We start from the raw sequence: 19,032 nt of genomic DNA on the forward strand, positions 1-19,032 counted from the left end.
TTATTGTGCTCGAAACTTCAGGCAGATAGCTACAATCCAATCTTTGTCCAATCTGTGGTTCTGTACACATCATCCTTGAGACCTCCTTATGATCTCATTTCAGATAAACTGGCTATCTATACCTGGGCATCAGTTTTTGCAATAACACATTTGCTACTATAAAGTTGTCATTTTTCTTATATTCTGTTCTGATACAACTTTGTTGTTCTGCTCATAAAATATTTTCTGGTACCTCTTTTAGTTCTTTACAAGTATCAGCATTAAATAAACAGTATCCTTTTCAAATTTACCTGTAAAAATTCCATTGAATGTATATGCTAATAGGACACAATATTGTACAACTGAATTATCATTTGTCTCTCCAATGAAAATAATGACTCCCATTTGAGCAGTTATACTAAGGGCAATCAATTTCGAATTTTGGGCTGACGTAACTACTGAAAGCCATGAAGCTTTGACAACATAATATATAGGAAGTACAGCGTGTGCTGCTCCTAATCTGTCATTGTTACCTTTCAAACTTGGGCAATCTACAAAGTGGACATTGTTGGCCTCAATCAGATGTTCATCCTTAAAATCTAACCTTGGCTTTACGCATAGATTCATGACACCTAGACATTCAGATACAGTTTCATTACAAACAATTTGATTTGTTGGCTGTAAGCTCAGTACATTTGAATTCAGACATTTCTTGTGACTGACATTTACCATAGCTACTAAATTAAGGTAGCTGGGCATTTCTGTGACGTTGGGGTCCGGGGTCATTGGGAAATACATCACAGACCTTTGAACACATTCATGCTTCTGAACAGGCACTGAGAGAGCTCAGGCCTCCCTCTCACTGCCAATTGGTGTATTTTCTTTTAAATAAACTTGCACTCCTAGTGCCGGGGCACAACACTTTTTCTCTTTCAACTCTAGGAATGCTTTTGTTGTCCAATGGAAGTGGATCAGACACATCCTTGTGTGTCAGCCTCAATAAAGGCTTAGCCACTAGGGAAAGGTTTGGTAACCACTCACTACAGCAGCCAACCATTTTCAAAAAACATCCGGACTTTTCTGAATTTGAGGTGGATTCATCTGGTGAATTATTTCTACTCTCTCTGATGACACCTTTCTAGCTCCTTTTCTGATTGTGTCCCAGACATTCATCTTCTTTTTGACAGTATTCCTGACTATTCTCATGCAATAGCACTGTGACATGAACTCGACAAAAATCAATAACAGTAAGCCATTCTTCAGCACATGGAATGTGAAAAAATATATTGGCTGGATTCATTAACATAGGACAACCTAGAAAAGTTATTCTTCTACTCTCCTGCATTATTCTGTTCTTTTCATTTAGTTTCTGTGAACCTGTGATCAGAAAGTTACATAAACTTCCAATCAGTTCCATCAAAAATCCTTTACTGAGTTTACCTCCAATTATTAGTAACTGCAACTGATGGTGTTCTTGAAGACGTCATCTAGTTCTAATTTGAATAAGACATGTTCTGCATGTTTTATTAATCTGACATCTTTCTCTGTGAACTCCCTTACTTCTGTGTTTATTATTTCTTTCAAATCATAATGTATTTTTTCCACTGTCAATTCTGCTATAGATGTCTCTTGTTGGGCCATTTTAAAATGTACATTATCAGAAATCTGATAATTAACATCATCTACTACTTTCTGGTGCGCACTACACTGTTCTTGCAGTCAGCAAATTTTTAACTAACTCTCCATGCTGTCTCCACAATTGTATGCAGTGTGGTAATAGCATAAGCTGCAGTAGTGATGCCATCGGGTGGTTTAAAAAAAGATCCATCTACATACAATTCACCCAGAGCATCAGGCAGGGGCATGTCAGCCCGGTCCACACGCCCCTTTGTTTGTTCTTCAGTGGTAAAAATACAGTCATGTGTATATATATCACTGGATGGCTCAGCAATGACAACAAAGTAGCTGGATTCAAGGTCTGGCAGCGTTTAAGTGTAATGTTTGGTGGTAACAAAGTGCTGAGTCTGATTCAATAATACATCAACTGAATGGGGAACAAAAACCGTCAACTTATGATCCAGTACAAGTCCTGCTGAGTGTCTGATTGAAATGGCAGTTGCTGCCATGGCCTTCAGGCATCCAGGGAGTGCCCTGGCCTTATATACATTTTGCATTTAAAGTCTAACCCTTCTCGCATCACGTTCTACACTCTCTTCTTGTGCTTTTTATTGTAATTCTTAAATTTTCTGTACAATAGTCTGTTCTTCAAATTTCTTCCTATCCTTTTCTCCATTAATATGTTTCTGTTAAATGTATTTTCCCCATAACCCTACGGCATCAAACATACTCTGCCTACTTTTTCTCTTAAAGAGCTGCTCTTCTACATATTGCAGTTTATTTAAATGAAAGGTACCATTTAAGTGGCCACTGTAAACTGGCATCTGCCTTCGTATATTTGTTCAACAATGTACTAAACAGTATGGAAGAAATACCGTATTTAATGTACATTTCATAATTCAGAGTGCCTTCTAGAGGCGCTGGCTATCTTTCCTCCATTATTCTATTTGTGTTGCAACAACATCATAATGCATGAAGTGTGCTCAAAACTGGCATGTTTACCAAACACTTCTTAACAATAGCGTTCACGAGACTCTTATACCAAAACCAAAAGATGAGAAAAAATTCTCACATTACCTGTCACTGTGGCACGCAAGTATTATCAGTACAACCAGCTTTCAGTGAACATGTAACTTCTAACTTTATGAAAGTAACCGCAGAAACACAAACATGGGGCCTGTTAGACAAAATGGAAGAGGAGTATAGGCTAACTTAACAGAAAATAAATGTTTTACTGTTCAACACTGGTACTAAAGATAAGGTTTCAATTATTCGCTCTTATGATTTTGTTGATAAAGTGTCTGAGCATTATTCCTCTGTTTGTGGCAAGGAACTGGGCCAGATAAAAGGTTTCACTCATTTCATCTGAGTTAAGGATGGTGCAATACCTGTTAAGCACAGGCTAAGAAATATACTTTTCAGTGTCAGGGACCAATTGGAACAGGAGCTTAATGGTTTGTGTCAGAAAGGAATTGTAGAAACAATTAAATATTCTCTTTGGCTATCTCCCTTGGTTGTCGCAAAGAAAAAAAATGGTGAACTTCGTATTTGTGTTGACTTGCGCAGCCTCAATAAGAACATTTGATTGGATTTTCATCCTCTTCCAAAGATCTCTGACATGTTGTCAATGATCAGTGGTTCGAAGTGGTTCAGCAAGCTGGATTTAGCATCAGCATAACCCCAGGTTGTTTTAGATTCTGCTTCTAGACATCTCACTGCGTGTGTGTCACCTATCAGTTCCTTCCACTACTGTCGTGTGCTCTTTGGGCTGGCCTCTGTGGCCACAGTATTTCAGAGAATTCTGTCTTGCATGCTTAAAGGTATCAAAGTTGTTGTCGTCTTCCAAGATGATGTTTTGATCAATGGTGATTCTAGTGAATCTCATGATGAGACCCTGTATTGTGTTCTTGACGTTTTGCAGGATAGCTGAGGTGTCTTGAAGAAAGAAAAGTGTGTGTTTAAAGTCCAGAAGGTCAAATACTTGGGACATGTTCTATCGGAGCATGGTGTTGAGCCCAGACCTGGTCTTGTCAAAGCCATTGTTGACAGTCCAGCTCCCAAAGACAAGGTTGGCCTTAAATCATTTGTTGGACTTTGTAAGGTCTACTCTCAGTTTGTGCCAGACTATGATGCTAGAGTTCAGCCACTCACTAACATGCTCAAGAAGAGTGTTTTTTTTGTTTGGGTTGATCGTTGGTTGTCAGGATGTGTTTTAGTGGATCAAGGCTCAATTGGTTTGTCCAAAAGTTCTCAGACCTTTTTTATGCCAACGCAATGTGTATCATCACTGTTGATGCCAGTGGGCTCGGATTGGGTGCCATTCTCACACAATGTGTCAATGGGACATACATTGGGCTATGCCTCTAGGGTTTTATGGGGTGCTGAGCTGAATTTTGCTGTAATTGAGAGAGAGCTCCTAGCGAGTTGGTGGGCTGTCAGGAAATGTAATCCCTCCATATATATTTATTTATTTAAGAAGTTTTATATAGCGCTAGCCAGACCGCGGGGTATCGGAGCGCTTCACATCAGTTACAGAGCAGATGAAAAGAGAGCAGAACATAATACAATAACACAAGACAATCGTAATGACAATGACAGAGTTCCATTGCGAGGACTTGAACACCGCATCCAAGAGGGGTGAGGTGTCAATCTCAGGGCTCCAGCTGTTTCTATCTGTTCTCTAGAGCTCGATCGAGGAAGAGGGTTTTGAGCTGTTTTTTTAATTTAGCGAAAGAAGGAATAGTTCTGATGTGAGGGGGAATAGAGTTCCAGATTTTGGGTGCCTAAAGACTGAAAGAACACACTCCTAGAATCACTCGTTTGGCCACTAAGCTATTGCGTATGATTTTGAAGTATCATACACTCCTGGTAACAAGAATGGTAGAGCTGATTACTTTTCTGGGTTTCCAGTTGAAGATGATGGTGAAGTTGATGAAGAGGAGGAGGATGACTGTTTTGTTGCAAGTTTGGTCCTGAATGACACGCGTACAGTGAGTGAAAAATAATGGAGAGACAAACTCTCAAAAGATGCCTTACTCTGCTGTGTTGTCAAATACGTCAAGGATGGTTGGCCGAAAGGAAAAAGATGTGTCTTACTCTTTACAAACTTTTGTGAAGGTCTCAATGGAGCTTTCTGTGGAAGATGGTTTGTTGGTGCGCAGTGACTGGCTTGTCCCCCCAGAAGTGTTGAGAATGAGATTGGTCAAAGGAGGGCCACTTGGGCAAGACGCTCACCAAAAGGAGGTGGTTTCAGATGGACAAAGATGTTGATGTGTACATGGTGAGTGTGTGGTGTGTTCCAGTGCTGAAAAGGGTTTCAACCTCAGAACTCTGCCCCTTCCACCCATTGAGTTACCTGACAGGCCATGGGAGAAGATTGGCATTGACCTTGTTGGTCCTTTCAATGTTCTTCCTGCTTCTTCAAGGTTTGCCATTGTGGCTATCGATTATTATTCTAAATGGCCTGAAGTGCATTTCAGTAGTGAGCCTAACTCAAAGAATGTGATAGATTTCCCTAAAGATATTTTTGTACGTGAAGGAATTCCCTCCGCTATTGTGAGTGATAATGGTGTGCAATTGGTCAGTCAAGAGTTTGAATTTTTTTGAAGCAAGAGGGTATAACTCATTCCAGGAGTTCCTTCTATCACCCACAAACGAACGGTTTAGTGGAACGCATGAATAGGGTGCTCAACAACTGTGTGTAGTGGGCGTTGGCGGGCAAGTGCAATGTCCAGAATGCTGTTAGATTCTTGCTTTGGTTCTATCGTACCACACCCCACTCATCTACCAAAGTGTCTCCTTATGAACTTTTGCGAGGCAGGAAACCATGTTCTAAAGTGTGTCCGGATGAATGTCTAAGTGGGTGAAGATGGACTCTGTGGTCGACATGGATGACATTGTGAGAGAGAATGTTTCCCAAGCTCAAACTAGACAAAAAACATATTTTGATCTCAGGAAAAGATCTGTTCCCCACTCTTTTACTGTTGGTGATGTGGTTCGTGTGAAGATTCCTGTTCACAGCAAGAAGGGGATCTTGAAGTTCACTGATCCTTTGGTTGTAAATAAAGTTCATGGTAATGCTGTCAGAGTAAATAACAAACATTGGTGGAATGTGTCAAGAATAGTAAGAAATTCTGGAAGTCGTATTAGTAATAATTTGCATTGCGGACGTTGTGACAAAGCTGAGTCTTCTTCTTCTGGAGACTCTGCTGTCCTGTTTACTCAGGAGCAACAGGCAATGTATTGTTCCTGACGGATACCATTAATCTCTTCTTTTTTTCTTCTTATCTGTTTCTTGCTTGTCTGTCATTCTCTTGTTTTATGTTTCTTCTTTTCTTTTGTTGTGCTTTTTCTTCTTTCTTTCCTTCTTGGTTTCTTCTTCTCTTCTTTCGTTTGTTTATGAGGAGGAGGATAATTTAGTGGTCTGCTCCTCATGTTTAGTTATACAGGATGCTCGCACCAGGGTGTTCTTGCCGAGAGCATTCCACTTGAGAATGTAGATTGTTTGTTTCATTTTACGAATTCAGTTGCTTCCTGACTATTGCCTCTGCCGACTGCTGTGCGTCTTCTGTAATGAAATAAAGCTTTTCTTCTACCATCCATCAACGCCCCTCGTCCTACTTACTACAAACTGTCTTTCTCCACCTTTCCTATTGTTTCTACGGGGAGAGTCTCTAACATGTAAGTTTACTACTTATGGCCTGATTTCCTGTCCAACATCGATTCAGTACTGGGACTGACCGGCCTCCTGTCGGCGGTCACAACCCAGAAATTAGGATGCGAACGAACACTGTTCAGTCGCACTCCTGTTCTTTACAATTATGGCATGCATTCCAACCGGAATGCATGCTCTCATTTTAAAAAGAGGTGCAGAATGCATGCTCTCCCTGCACCCCTACATCCTTGCATCCCTATTGCCAGTGGCAGGCACCTAAAGGTGCCTGCCACGAGGTGCAGGGCTCAACAGGGGGGCACCATGCACCCTTGGCCTCCAGCTGGAGGCCGTGACCCCAAGGGGGCTCTGCTGGGGGCCCCCAAAGTCGACTATTGACAGCCTTTCTGTTTCGGAATATCCGGTACAGAAAGGCTGTCTGTGTCCGACATTGTAATCCCTCGGGCGGAAAGAGCCACCCTTGGGATTACTGGAGGCTTTCGGAATGGCAGACAGGCTCTCCGAGCCAGTCAGAAGCCATTTGGAAATCCAAATTCGGAAATCCAGCCAACTCCATCCAAATGGGTCGGGTCGGAAATGAATCTGAATAGCTGATTACAATGCCGTAGGAACAGCTCCGACCAAGGGTTGGAGCCGTTTCATATTGCATCGTAATCGGCTCTTTAGTCGTAAAAATGGGAGGGACCAGGGAGAGTCACTGGAAGATGGGGACTACTTACCACTAAAAGGAAGGGGTTTAGGGAGGCCCTAGAAGGAGTTTAGGGAGGAACAGAAACTCACCCAAAAAAAGAATAAGTCCATTGATATTCACAAACTGCAGATCTAAAGTTGCTACTGCTAAAAAGAAGCCAAAACAGTCATAAATATATTCCAGATCAGACCTGGAGTAAATCCAGCACCACACATGCCCCACACTGGTACTGCAACACCCTCCTATAGAAGATAATGTAAAAACAACAAGGTGATGGATGGAGTGCTTGAATGAATCTCAGCCAATGGTAGTCACTTGGGCCGCCCAGCATGCCACATCACTTTGGATCCAGCCATATGCCAAAATCCGTCTTGACCCTGTCTCTCAAGGGAACAATCCAGCCCAAACTGCCAGGTCCTCTCAATGATGGAATGGGATGCGGCCCAGAGCGATTGCCAGTGGCCAAGATTAACTCAAAAATTCCATCCATCACTTTGTTTTTTTCTGGTTTACGCCCTAAGTGTGCAAAAATGCCCCGTCATGAGTTCTCTTTTCACTGTGCAACTGGAATCAAGCTATACCTGGCTGATGACCCTTATCAGGGTGATACTAGTTCTAGGCTGCTTATATTTTGGTTCAGTAAAGACCTGTGTTGGTAATTCGTGCTGAACTGCTCCCATCGGAGCATGGCCCAGACTAATTTGTATATAGCTGGGTCCAAACTGAGGTGGCATGGTGGGTGAAAAATGATGGCTTGGGATGCGGCCAGAACGGTTATTAGTGGCTGAGATTAATTCAAGCATTCCATCCATCACCTTGTTGTTGCAATAGAAAATGAGACAGGTACTTATTTGCAAATACCTGTGTCTGAACTGGGGCTAGCCTGGCTGATGAGGGCCGTTAGCCCGAAACCCGTCCCAGGATGCTTGTTTCCGGTCCAGGGAAGACATGGCTTGAGACTCCGGGCTGGACTGTTCCCATGAGGCAAAGGGTCAAGAATGATTTGCAGATCCCCGAGTCTGAACTGGGGTGGTGAAGTGAGCTAAAGAATGATGATGGATTCAACCCAGATCTGTGACTGGGGGCGAGTGTCTAAAAAGTTTCAGCGCTCCGTCCATCATCTCCTTGTGTTTGCTTTATTTGCCCTAAGTTGGAAGGGTATGCCAGACGTGGGTCCCTTGCTCACTTTGCCACTGGATTCAAACTAGCCTGGCTGATGAGGGCTGTTTTTTTAAATGAATTAATTTATAAATAAATTCTAGAAATATTTTATTGTTTTTAGGGCCTATGTTAATATAAACAAATATTGAAAAAATAATTCTAATTTAATATACGTAAGTATTTAATTCAAAATGAGCTAAGAGTATAGTAGCATTTTATTGATTTAAAATAAACATAAATATATGAATATTTACGTTAATATTTAACATAAAAAAAATGGGGGGCGTGGCCAAGCAACATGGCCGACAGGACGTGAGCTCCACCAGCTCCGTCCCGAAGACCCACAAATCCTGCAATTAACTCCTGCCCGGGCTGTCAAATTGCTTGGGAATCGTATCGGAAGTCATTCTGACCCGATTGTGACCTCCCGAGTTGAAGGAGCGGTCCCGGATCCCTCCGTGAGCGGAGACGAAGGCACAGTCGGAGGTTGAAGCGGCGCGCTGATTCACGCAACGCCGCGGTCTGGGCCTGGGTCGCGGAGCCGAGCTGCGGGCGACCCGCCCAGGACTAGCGTACTGCGAGCTCCAGGCCGGGCGAGTCCTTGGCGGACCCCGGCGTTCTACCTGCGACTGCTGCTGAGCGATTAACAAGGAGGGGAACAACGGCTGGGAGACCCCGGTGCTCTGCGGCGATCGTGGTGGCAGGATAGAGACGCCGTCCATCTTGAGCTGTGCTCCTGCGGCGGAGCTCCGCCCCGAGCGCTGCTACTGCCGGGGATTGCCTGGTTAGTCTCCGGGGCCTCGGGGAACCTACAAGCAACGGTGGAGAGCGTGAGTACTGTTGCCCTGACCCCTGATCGAGGCGTGCAGTCAGTGCAACAGATCCTGAATTATTATACGGTCGGCCTGGCCTGATCCATTTGCTGCGGCCCCCCCCCCCTGACCGTAGGCTACATTACGTTCCCCTATTAGGGGTTGTTGGTGCCGCGATACCCTGGGGGGTTTACGGGGAGCGGCGCCTTTGGAGATGCGACCACGCTTGCACCCCTCCCCCACTCGCCTGCCATTTCGACTACTTTCTCCAGGCGACTCCTTGGTGGGGCTGTGAGTGTGCGTGGCGGAGTGCACCTCTGTCACTACTTGGACTGTGGCTGTGTGCTCTTCCGGGGGGGCACTTCTGGAGACCCGAGAGCTGGACTGCTGCCGACTGGGGGTGGAGAGAGCCGTGGAGTGATTTGGTGGCCGTGCACGCTGTCCCGACTGTCCGGCTTTGAGGGGAGACGTGTGCACGCTGCCCCCATTCTATCCTGGTTGCTGGATCGCCTGGCCTGTCTCGAGCACTGCCTACACTGCGTTAGCCGTGAGCCCTGGTGTGGCCTCATTGTACCTGCTGTCCCTGGCCCAGGCCCACTCGAATGGTTCCTCTCTGACCGGTGGGGCCTAGAGTGAACACTTTGGTACGCGCTGGATAGGCGCAGCACCTGCCGCCATGGCATCTCGTAAGGATCGGTCCTTGAAGGCCTCCCACCCTAACACCATTGTGCAGTATACTACTCCACGCCTGCAGTCGCAGAGGATCACACGTCAGACGGGGCCCGACGACGGTAGTGAAGGTCCTGCAGAACCGTCTAGAGCCGAAATCCTGAAGGCTATTCAGGGATCCCACTCTGTCTCTATCGATGTTAACCTACTACGGACCGACCTCCGCAAGGTGGCGGATAAGGTTTCGGACGCAGAGGGCAATATCACTCAATTGCAGGGAGAGGTCGCATCTTTGCAAAAATCAGTCGCCCAGCTCACCTCTACTAACCGCGCATTAGAGAGACGTGCCGAGGACGCGGAAGGGAGGGCCCGTCGGAGCAACATAAGGGTCCTGGGAGTGCCGGAGCGGTTGGAGGCGGGAAACGCTGAACGTTTCCTGGAGACTTGGATCCGCTCTCATCTGTGCCTGACTGGTTTGTCCAGTGTCTTCATCGTGGAGCGGGCGCATAGAGCCCTTGTGCCCCCGCCACGCCCGGGCGAACCTCCTAAGGCACTCATTGCAAAGATCCTAAACTATAAGGACCGTGATTGCATTTTGCGAGCTGCAAGGGAAGCGGAGTCCCTAACAATTGAGAACAGCCGTGTGTCGATCTACCCTGACTACACCCAACAGGTGCAAGAACAGAGGAAATCCTACCTGAGAGTTAAACAGAAACTCCGTGAAATGAAACTCCAGTACATGCTTTTATATCCAGCCAAACTCAAGGTGCTCTCCCAGGGCCGTGCATACTTCTTTGAGACGCCTGCGGAGGTCTGGGAGTGGCTTGAGATTAGAGGAGACGATCTGCCCCCGGGTGAGCGTGGTGACCCTCGTGAAACCTGGGGTACCAGACCACAGAAGAGGCGCCGAGGTAGGGGATGACGCCGGTCGGGATCCTGTGGTTCTTCTGGGACTCGTTACAGTGGGAGCGGATGGAGCTATGCATGTGGAAACATCACCGGTGAGGGCGAGACCGGGGTCGTCTGAGGCCCCTGTCCCTGGTGAGATTTTGGTCCCTGACACCTTGCAGGAGACGCCGCTTGATACCGACTCAACGGCCCCGGTGATCCCGGAGACTGCCCTCTCTGACCCAAGGTTGGAATAAATTACTGACTTCTATTGTATATTGATGTACATGCTGTGGTCCTCTGAGTTGGGGGACCTCAAGTTGACACTTTAATAGTCCACCACTACTTTTCACTGACATTGAGGGTGCTGGATAACTGGCCACAATAGAGAACTCGTGCCCCTATGGCCTAAAGTGAGAAACGGGAGTGGGGGTTGACTTTCTTCGTGAGTAACATGTTGCCCGCACTGAATATCGGTATAGGAAGACATGCCCGGGAACTGTCTTAGGACCATTGGGTCTTTCAGGGAGCTGGGGGGGGGGGGTCTGGTTTGCTGTGTGTAACTGTGTGTTGAGTGTGTTGTATGGGGTGGCTGTGTACGTCCTGGCACTGGCAGGGGAAGGGCGGGGTGGCGGTTTTCATTGTTGCTATCCTTTTGCTCGTGGGTGGGGGGGGGGAACCGGTTTTTGCAAAAGTTCTGTATTTTGGGGTTTTTTGGGGGGTGGGCTGAAGTTCATGAAGGAACTGTTACTGGCATCATGTACATGTTGAATCCGAACTATATGTGGCTCTCGGACAGGACTACCCCGTCCGGCCTGTCTGGAGTGGGAGCCAAACGGCGACAGGTCATGTTGTATATATGTGGTGGCCCGCACGGGCGTAATCATCGACCATGGGTTTTAAATTCTTAACTTGGAATGTACGTGGCTTGGGTACTTGCACCAAGAGACACAGAGTCCTCTCTTTCCTTAAACGACATGGGGTCTCAGTGGCCTGTTTACAGGAGACCCATCTAGACGAAGACGGTGCGCAGCGGCTGTCCAGGAAGTGGAGAGGTCAGGTCTTCCATTCCTCCTTTTCTACATATGCCAGGGGGGTACTCGTTTGGGTGGCCCCAGGGACTCCTTGCGCTGTCCAATATATTGAAGCAGACGTTGATGGGAGGTACCTATTAGTGCGGCTTCGATTGGATGATAAGGAATTCCTACTCCTTAACACCTATGCACCTAACACCGATGATCCGACCTTCTTCTCCCAAATCCAGGATCTTGTACCTCTGGATTCGGAGGTACCCCTCCTTTGGTTTGGGGATTTTAACTGCGTGTTGCATCCTGAGTTGGACCGTCACCCACCCAGATCGGGCACTAAGCCCCGTATGACGGCGCGTCTTCGGGAGGTGATGCACAACCTTGGGGCACTGGATGTGTGGCGTACTTGTCATCCTGTCCAAAAGCTCTACACGTGTTAAACTCCGACACATGGTACCCATAGTAGATTGGACCGCATTCTTGCAGCTAATCTCACCCCGTCTCTCACCTTGACGCTTACCCACCAGGCTCGGTACTTATCGGACCACGCCCCAGTGACGTGCGTGGCGCAGTGGGCAGATCGGGCAGCCCGTCCCCGTACCTGGCGGATGCCTACTGACATTATCCAGGATCAGGTGGGCAAGGACCATGTGGCGACGTCACTGTCGGATTACCTGGAACTAAACTGGGGAGGCGATGGTCTGTCCTACTCTACTAAGTGGGAGGCCTTGAAGGCGGTGGTGCCTGGAGCGTGTATGGGCCTCACTTACGGGGTCCGGAAACAATTGTTGTCTGACCTACACGAGGCAGAGGTTGTGCTACAACGTGCCCAATCCCATTCAGCTCCGGACGCCTTAGACCAACAGGCGGAGAAGGAGGCTCAGGTGTCGATACATGACATCCTCACCCGCCTTGACAAATTTACCTTGGGCCAATATTGGCAACGTCTCCATCGCGAAGGTGATAAATCTGGCCGCTTATTGGCCTGGATCCTTCGCCGTGAGTTTGCACCTGAAAGAATAGTTGCTCTAAGGAACTCGAGTGGTGTTATGGTCCACTCAGAGTCCGATATCCTTGAGGTTCTCCGGTCCCACCTACAGGCCGTGTATGAGGTGACCCACTGATTACGGAGGACTCTTATCGCTCGTACCTGGAAGATCCAGACCTCCAAACCCTGCCAGAGGCACCGGTGAAGGAACTCGATACTAAGCTCACACTGGATGAGATTAACACGGCGATTGCCGCCCTCCCTCGTGCCAAGACCCCGGGCGGGGATGGATTCCCGGCAGAATTTTATCACGCATTCGGGAACGTCCTGGCCCCACTCCTTTTGCAAGTTTATGATGAAGCCCTGGAGAGGGGCACCCTCCCACCCACCCTGAATCAAGGGGAAGTCTGCATGATCTTGAAACCGGGCGGTGATAGTAGTGATCCCGCGGCGTTCCGCCCTGTCACCTTGATTAATACGGATGCAAAAGTCCTTACTAAACTGTTGGCCAATCGACTCGCACCGCACATGACTCGTCTGATCCACTCGGATCAGTGCGGTTTTATTCCAGGTCGTAATGCGGTGATGAATCTGCGCCGCCTCAATCATGTCCTACATGAAGTACGAGGTAGAGAGGGTCCGCATGTGTTGGTATCAGTTGATTTGGCTAAAGCATTTGATACCGTACATTGGGGGTATTTAATGCAAGTGCTCCGGAAAACGGGATTCGGACCTAGATTTCGTAACTGGGTTTGAGTACTCTATGGGGCGCCCCGTGCCAGGGTCAGGCTGGGATCGGCCCACTCGGAGGAGTGGCCATTGGAGAGAGGCACCCGACAGGGTTGCCCTCTCTCCCCTCTCCTATTCGCCCTCGCGATTGAGCCCCTCGCCGTGTCCGCCCGGGCTGAGCTACAGCGGTGGGGGATAGCGGTGGGTGACACTATTAATATGGTCTCTCTCTACGCTGATGACGCACTATTCTACCTGACCTCCCCCTCTGAGGCCCTCCCTGCCCTGATGCGGACTCTCGACCGCTTTAGTGCGGCCTCTGGGTTGCGTATTAATCTTAATAAATCCCTGGTCTTCCCGTTGACGGGTTGTATTCCGGACCCAGGCGTGGATATGTCGCATGTGGGTCTGCGTTGTGAGCGGGAAGCGTTTCGATACCTTGGCATTCAGGTGGCCGCATCTGATGAGGCCCTCCTGACTTACAACGTTGATAGAGTCCTCCAGGCTCTACACAAATCTGTTGCCTTTTGGAACACGCTTCCTCTCTCTCTTATGGGGAGATTGGCGATCGCCAAAATGGTGATGCTCCCCAGGATTTTGTATGTATTACAGATTACCCTATGTCCATTGCCCCCCCGAGTGTTTCGTACGCTTGACTCACTCCTTACATCCCTGCTTTGGGCGGGCGGGCGTAGTAGAGTAGCTTAGCGCACGGTGACACGGTGTTGGGAAGAGGGAGGCCTGGAGGCACCGAGATTTGAGTTGTATTATTATGCAGCGCAGCTCCTCCCAGCCGCTAAGTGGTTCGCTGATGAAGACAACTGGGAAACGGCGTTGCTGGCAGGTATGGCGAACGAAAAGGCTCTAAGGGAGGCCTTGATGCAGGGTCGAGGCGCAGACGAAACTCTACCGTATGTGGTACGCCACACAGCGGGAATTTGGCAGCGGTTTGTCGAAAGGGTGCTGAGAAGGGCTCCGTTTCATAGGGAGCTCCCAGTGTGGATCTTGGCCCCGGTGCTCCGGTTGGAGGAAAACATGTCCTACCGAGATTGGCGCTATGGCGGATGCGAGACGTTAGCAGACCTCTACCCAGACGATTCCTTCCTGTCCTTTGAACGTGCCATGGAGTCCTTTGACCTCAGCGGGGGACAGTACCTCCACTACAGAAGCCTCCTGGACATAGCCAGAACAACGTGGCCCCAATACCCGGAAGCGCCTCCGCTCACCTATACTCTTGACATTATTTTATCCTGTGGGAGAGGGAAACGGCTGATTTCCTTGCTCTGCTCGGCCATGCGTCGTGACTCGACCCCCCGCTTGCGCCGGCTTGGGCGGCCTGGGAGGCAGACTTGGGGGTGGAACTGGACTCTGACCAACGGAAAAGAATCGGGCTTCTGACCCGTAAGGTCTCCTGTAATGCACGTTTTAAACTTATACATTTCAACTTTGTCCATCGCACCTATCTAACCCCGGTCTCTCTGAACCGCATATCGGCAGAGAGACGACACACTTGTCCTAGGTGTGGAGCGCAGAAAGCGGGTTTTCTCCACCTGGCGTGGGAATGCCCTCCGGTTCATGACTTCTGGAGGGAGGTGGTGGCCCACGTTGCTCAAGCCACGAAAATCAGAATCCTCCTAGATCCGCTCCACTGTCTCCTGGCGCTAGTGCCCAAGCCTAGAAAGAAGAAACTGTCTTATAAATTCTTGCAACTCTTGCTAGTTTGGCGAGGAGGCGCGTAGCTATCACCTGGATGGGTCAAAGGGCGCCCCAACTCTCCCTATGGCTGAGGGATGCTAGGGAATGACTGAGGAGATGCAAATGCAGCGCACTCGCAGGGATGGGAAGCTACAGGATGATCTGCTTGCCTGGAGGATGTTGTGCATAGAGGGATTAGCGGATGATGATTCAGATGCCACCAGCGGTGAATTATTTACCCCGACTGAATCGGAGTCTGAGTGTACGGGAGCGGGAGCTGAGCTGGAGAGTTTGGATCTGGTGTGAAGGCCCTAAAGCAACCGCGTAACTATTCCTTTCCACGCATTATTGTGCTTAGCTGTGATTCCCACAGGTCCTGACTGTATTGCAATGACTGTGCCTTAGATGGGCCTCACATAACTGATCTGCCTTGTTAAAATCAGTACTCATGATGCCACACTTGGGGAAGTTAGTTTTTGTTACACGTTAATGAGTATAATTGCACAAAAATGGAAAATCGGCGAATACAATAATAATTCCATGTCCTTTAGGCGCAACTGGACTTTTCCTTTCTACATGCTCTGATCCTACGCCGGCCAGCCTCCGGGATGTGGGCCGAATATGGCTGTGTACTAACCTGGCACCTGCATTTTCTTAACTTCTGCATATAAGTGGTCTGGATAACCATGTACCCTGTGCCTTTATATACTTTCGCAATAAAAATATTTTCCCCCCAAAAATATTTAACATAAAATAATATTGGCTATTTTTTTTTTTTTACGTTTGATAAACTTTAGAACGTTTCCCTATAATTTACCATAAGTAGTACTCCACACTGGTGGCGGAGAAGTCTGCTTGCAAGTGAAAGGTAGTGGTAGGGGGTTGACCCTATTCACTTAATTTTTAATTAAATGCTTAATTAATCTCATTAAATGAAATGTACTTATTTTGACAAATGTATTTAAAAAAAATCATACCCAAGGCAAAATGTTAATATTGACTTATGTATTATAAATTACAAAAAGGTATGCATAGAATTAATTTTTTTAAATGAGTTTGATTTATTTTTAATTGTAAACAAATTATTAAAATACCTTATGGTAAAAGTTATTTTTCATTCATTATAGAACTTTTCACATTAAATTAAATGTATATACATTTTTAAATAGTCCAAATAAATTATTTTATTTTAACGATTTGTGCTCAGGGGTTGTTTGCTATGAGGTTGTATAATAAGTCCCTGCCTCTATTATTTTCATCATCATTTAGCTTTATTTTGGTTAAAAACTATAAAAGCATTGTCAAAAAGTGAGTGCACATAATAAAACCCCAAATCAATTTAGTACCATAGAAAAACGTGGTCCAGTAAGTAGCAACAGCAAACATTATTCAAGGATTGGACTTTAAGAGTGCCCTGTACTGTTTTGCTCCTCCACTACAAATTGATAATCTTAGGATAGAACATAAGACACACAACAATCTAAAAAATATGAAATACAATTCATTCTATGCAATAACAAATAAATTGCTAATGCAATCATATTCTCAACTATATAAGATAGAGGATAAAAACATACATTATAGTTCATATACTGTACAGCTCTCATGCTGGTTCAGCCTGATCGTCTGCACCTCTAGGAGACATAGACTTCTGACTAGACCTAGAGGCCAGCTCATACCTAGATATCTTCACCACAAGGGTATTATTCCACAAACGTGTTAGGTTAGTTTAGAAACCGATGAGATGGTTAATAGTCAGTCTCCTCCCCTATTCAGTAGCTTCCTCCTTATGCCCCACATGTAACCCAGAAACTTGGCAACAGCACAGAATATCACTTGTCTGGAATCGGATCTGAGTAAGAGTAGGGCATCACTGCAGTTGCGCGTCCCTAGCTGCTTGCATAATGGTGTAAGCCACTGTGATCTAGGATGAGAGTAGGCGGGGCAAGCAAATAAAACGTGAGCTGGAGATTCTGGAGCAGTAGTACACAAAAGGCAGAGCAGTGATGTCATGATGGGGGCTGCACCATGAGCTAGTAAGTACATTAAGGGGGAGCGTGCCAAACCTAAACTGCATGTATAGTTTCTTGTCCGAAGATGTCTGGATAGTATCTAGGTAGAGTTCAAGGAGGGCAACTGATTTAAAATGTGGAAAATCAGAGGTTAACCGGCCCTTGTTTGATCTGGCAGCTGCTGTCTGGGCGACCCAACTTCATTATTGCAATTTAAATTAGATCTTTAATGGGAAATGAGGCTGGATCCCTATTTGCCCACTGCTCCTCTAGCCCATATTAGCTATTAGAGGTTTGAAGTTCTTTAGCCAACCTAGCCTTTTCTGCTTGTCTAGGGAGATAACTTCATCTAGGGCCCTAGCGTAGGAGATTAACTTTGGGGTGGATCAGATCCTCCGCCAAAACAACAGTGGACGTAACATAGGCTTACCGGCATTCTTTTTCTTGCCCAAATCAAGCCTTAAGGGATGTAAAGGTGTACTCTGGGGAAGCTGGACTATACTTCTCCGGAATTTGTTCTCGACTCTGTAAGATCGTCCATCCTTTCGAAACCCCACAGCTCTGCACCATAAAGGGCTGCACTCACTACTTTAGATTTGTATAGCTGGAGAGGCCCCGCCACTGGTTTGCTATAAGAAAATATCTGTTCTTTAATCAGTTCCCCAGTTATTTGGGAAAGCCTCAAGGTAGCTTTGGCTACTTGAGGCTTCCAGGACATGCTATCAGCTACGGTGATTCCCAAATAATAAAAGGTGTTGACCTCACCAACAAGGTGCCACCCTGAGCAGGTCTACCCTTATATGACTTATGAGGATTTATTGTAAAAAAAAAATTGTTTTAGAGGTTTTGGTCTCCAGGCCACACACACAGCAGAAAGCATTGAATCACGTAAGCAATTTCTATCGTTTTTGACACCAGCAGGGTGTCGTCTGTAAACAGCAGTGTTACGACCCTTTCACCTTCCAACATTGGTGCTGCAGATATTGCACAACATCATTTTATATAAAGAGAAAAGAGTGTGGAGGCCAGACCACATCCTTGGCGGACACCCCTGCTGACTTCTATTGAGTCCGTAAGCTGTCCTTGCTCGCCCCAGCAAACTTTCACAAAGGTCACTGTATAGAGGCGAGTTACTAGGGACAATATCTCTTGGCAGCATCTCCATTTCTGCTAGACATTGCCACCGTTTTTGTCTGGGGACGAGGTCAAATGTGGTCTTAAGATCTATGAAAGCCACATATAAACACCCCTTATTTTCTATGGGAGAGTGTTGCAGTATCAGTGGTTAACCATGTGTTGTGCTGGACTTACTCCAGGGCCTTTTTGACTAGTAAATGTACTACCTAGTGTATGAGTAAATGTACACATGTAGATTTCATTTCATATAAATTTACCTTGGTGAATAGGTCCCACTTGACAGCTAAACTGTTGGGCTGTTTGATGACCGTTACTTTTTATTGGTAATATACTGTTTAAAATGTGTTTATCTACGCACACACACTCGCTTGCCTTCCACCTCAATCAATCAAGTGTAACTGAGCAACATGTTGCATGTTCCTTACTGATGTTTGTTTTCTCTGCAGGGGTCCTGTGGCCATATCATGGCAAGGAATGACCAGAACTGAAAATTGGTGTTAGTGCTCCTTCCCCCAACTCTTACAGGCACCCCAAGCGCTTATTCTGAAAAAGGAGCTTCTGGACGGGCTACTGCCCCCCTTCCATCTATTTCCAGAGGTGCAGCTACCGGAGCGGCGGTATGAGCGCTCCAAACGAGTCTGGTAAGAATAGTAAATTGTATGATTAATGCTAGTATAGAACACTGAAACTCATGTTTTGGCAGAGCTTTGCATTTGTGTGTTGTAACATATAATGGAGGTAGTGCCCTTTTCATGGCATTGTGTATATGCCATGTGGCATGATGGGAAGGCATGTCCTCCTCTAGGCTGTGAACATTTGCAGTGTAGTACACACGGAGGCAGGACATCTTTAGGGTTTATTGTAACATGAGGTGTAGACCCCCTCATTAGAGCTTTGTATGTGTTCAGTCAACTATAAAGGTAAAGTGGGGCATGTTCATTACTATTTACATGT

The 19,032-nt window shown here is 46.6% G+C and overlaps 1 protein-coding gene across 12 annotated transcripts in view; it reads left to right on the plus strand.

The window, feature by feature from the left end:
• The window catches only part of HDAC5 (histone deacetylase 5), a 1,448,645-nt gene that overhangs the window by 245,766 nt on the left and 1,183,847 nt on the right, over window positions 1-19,032 (plus strand). For all 12 annotated transcript variants that reach the window (XM_078645209.1, XM_078645212.1, XM_078645222.1 and 9 more), the window contains one exon: window positions 18,525-18,719. In XM_078645209.1, the coding sequence (XP_078501335.1) occupies window positions 18,698-18,719 (22 nt within the window). In that variant the 5' untranslated portion in view covers window positions 18,525-18,697. The remainder of the gene's footprint in view (window positions 1-18,524; window positions 18,720-19,032) is intronic.

Source organism: Lissotriton helveticus, chromosome 5_1 (genome assembly GCF_964261635.1).
Source record: "Lissotriton helveticus chromosome 5_1, aLisHel1.1, whole genome shotgun sequence".
NCBI lineage: Eukaryota > Metazoa > Chordata > Amphibia > Caudata > Salamandridae > Lissotriton > Lissotriton helveticus.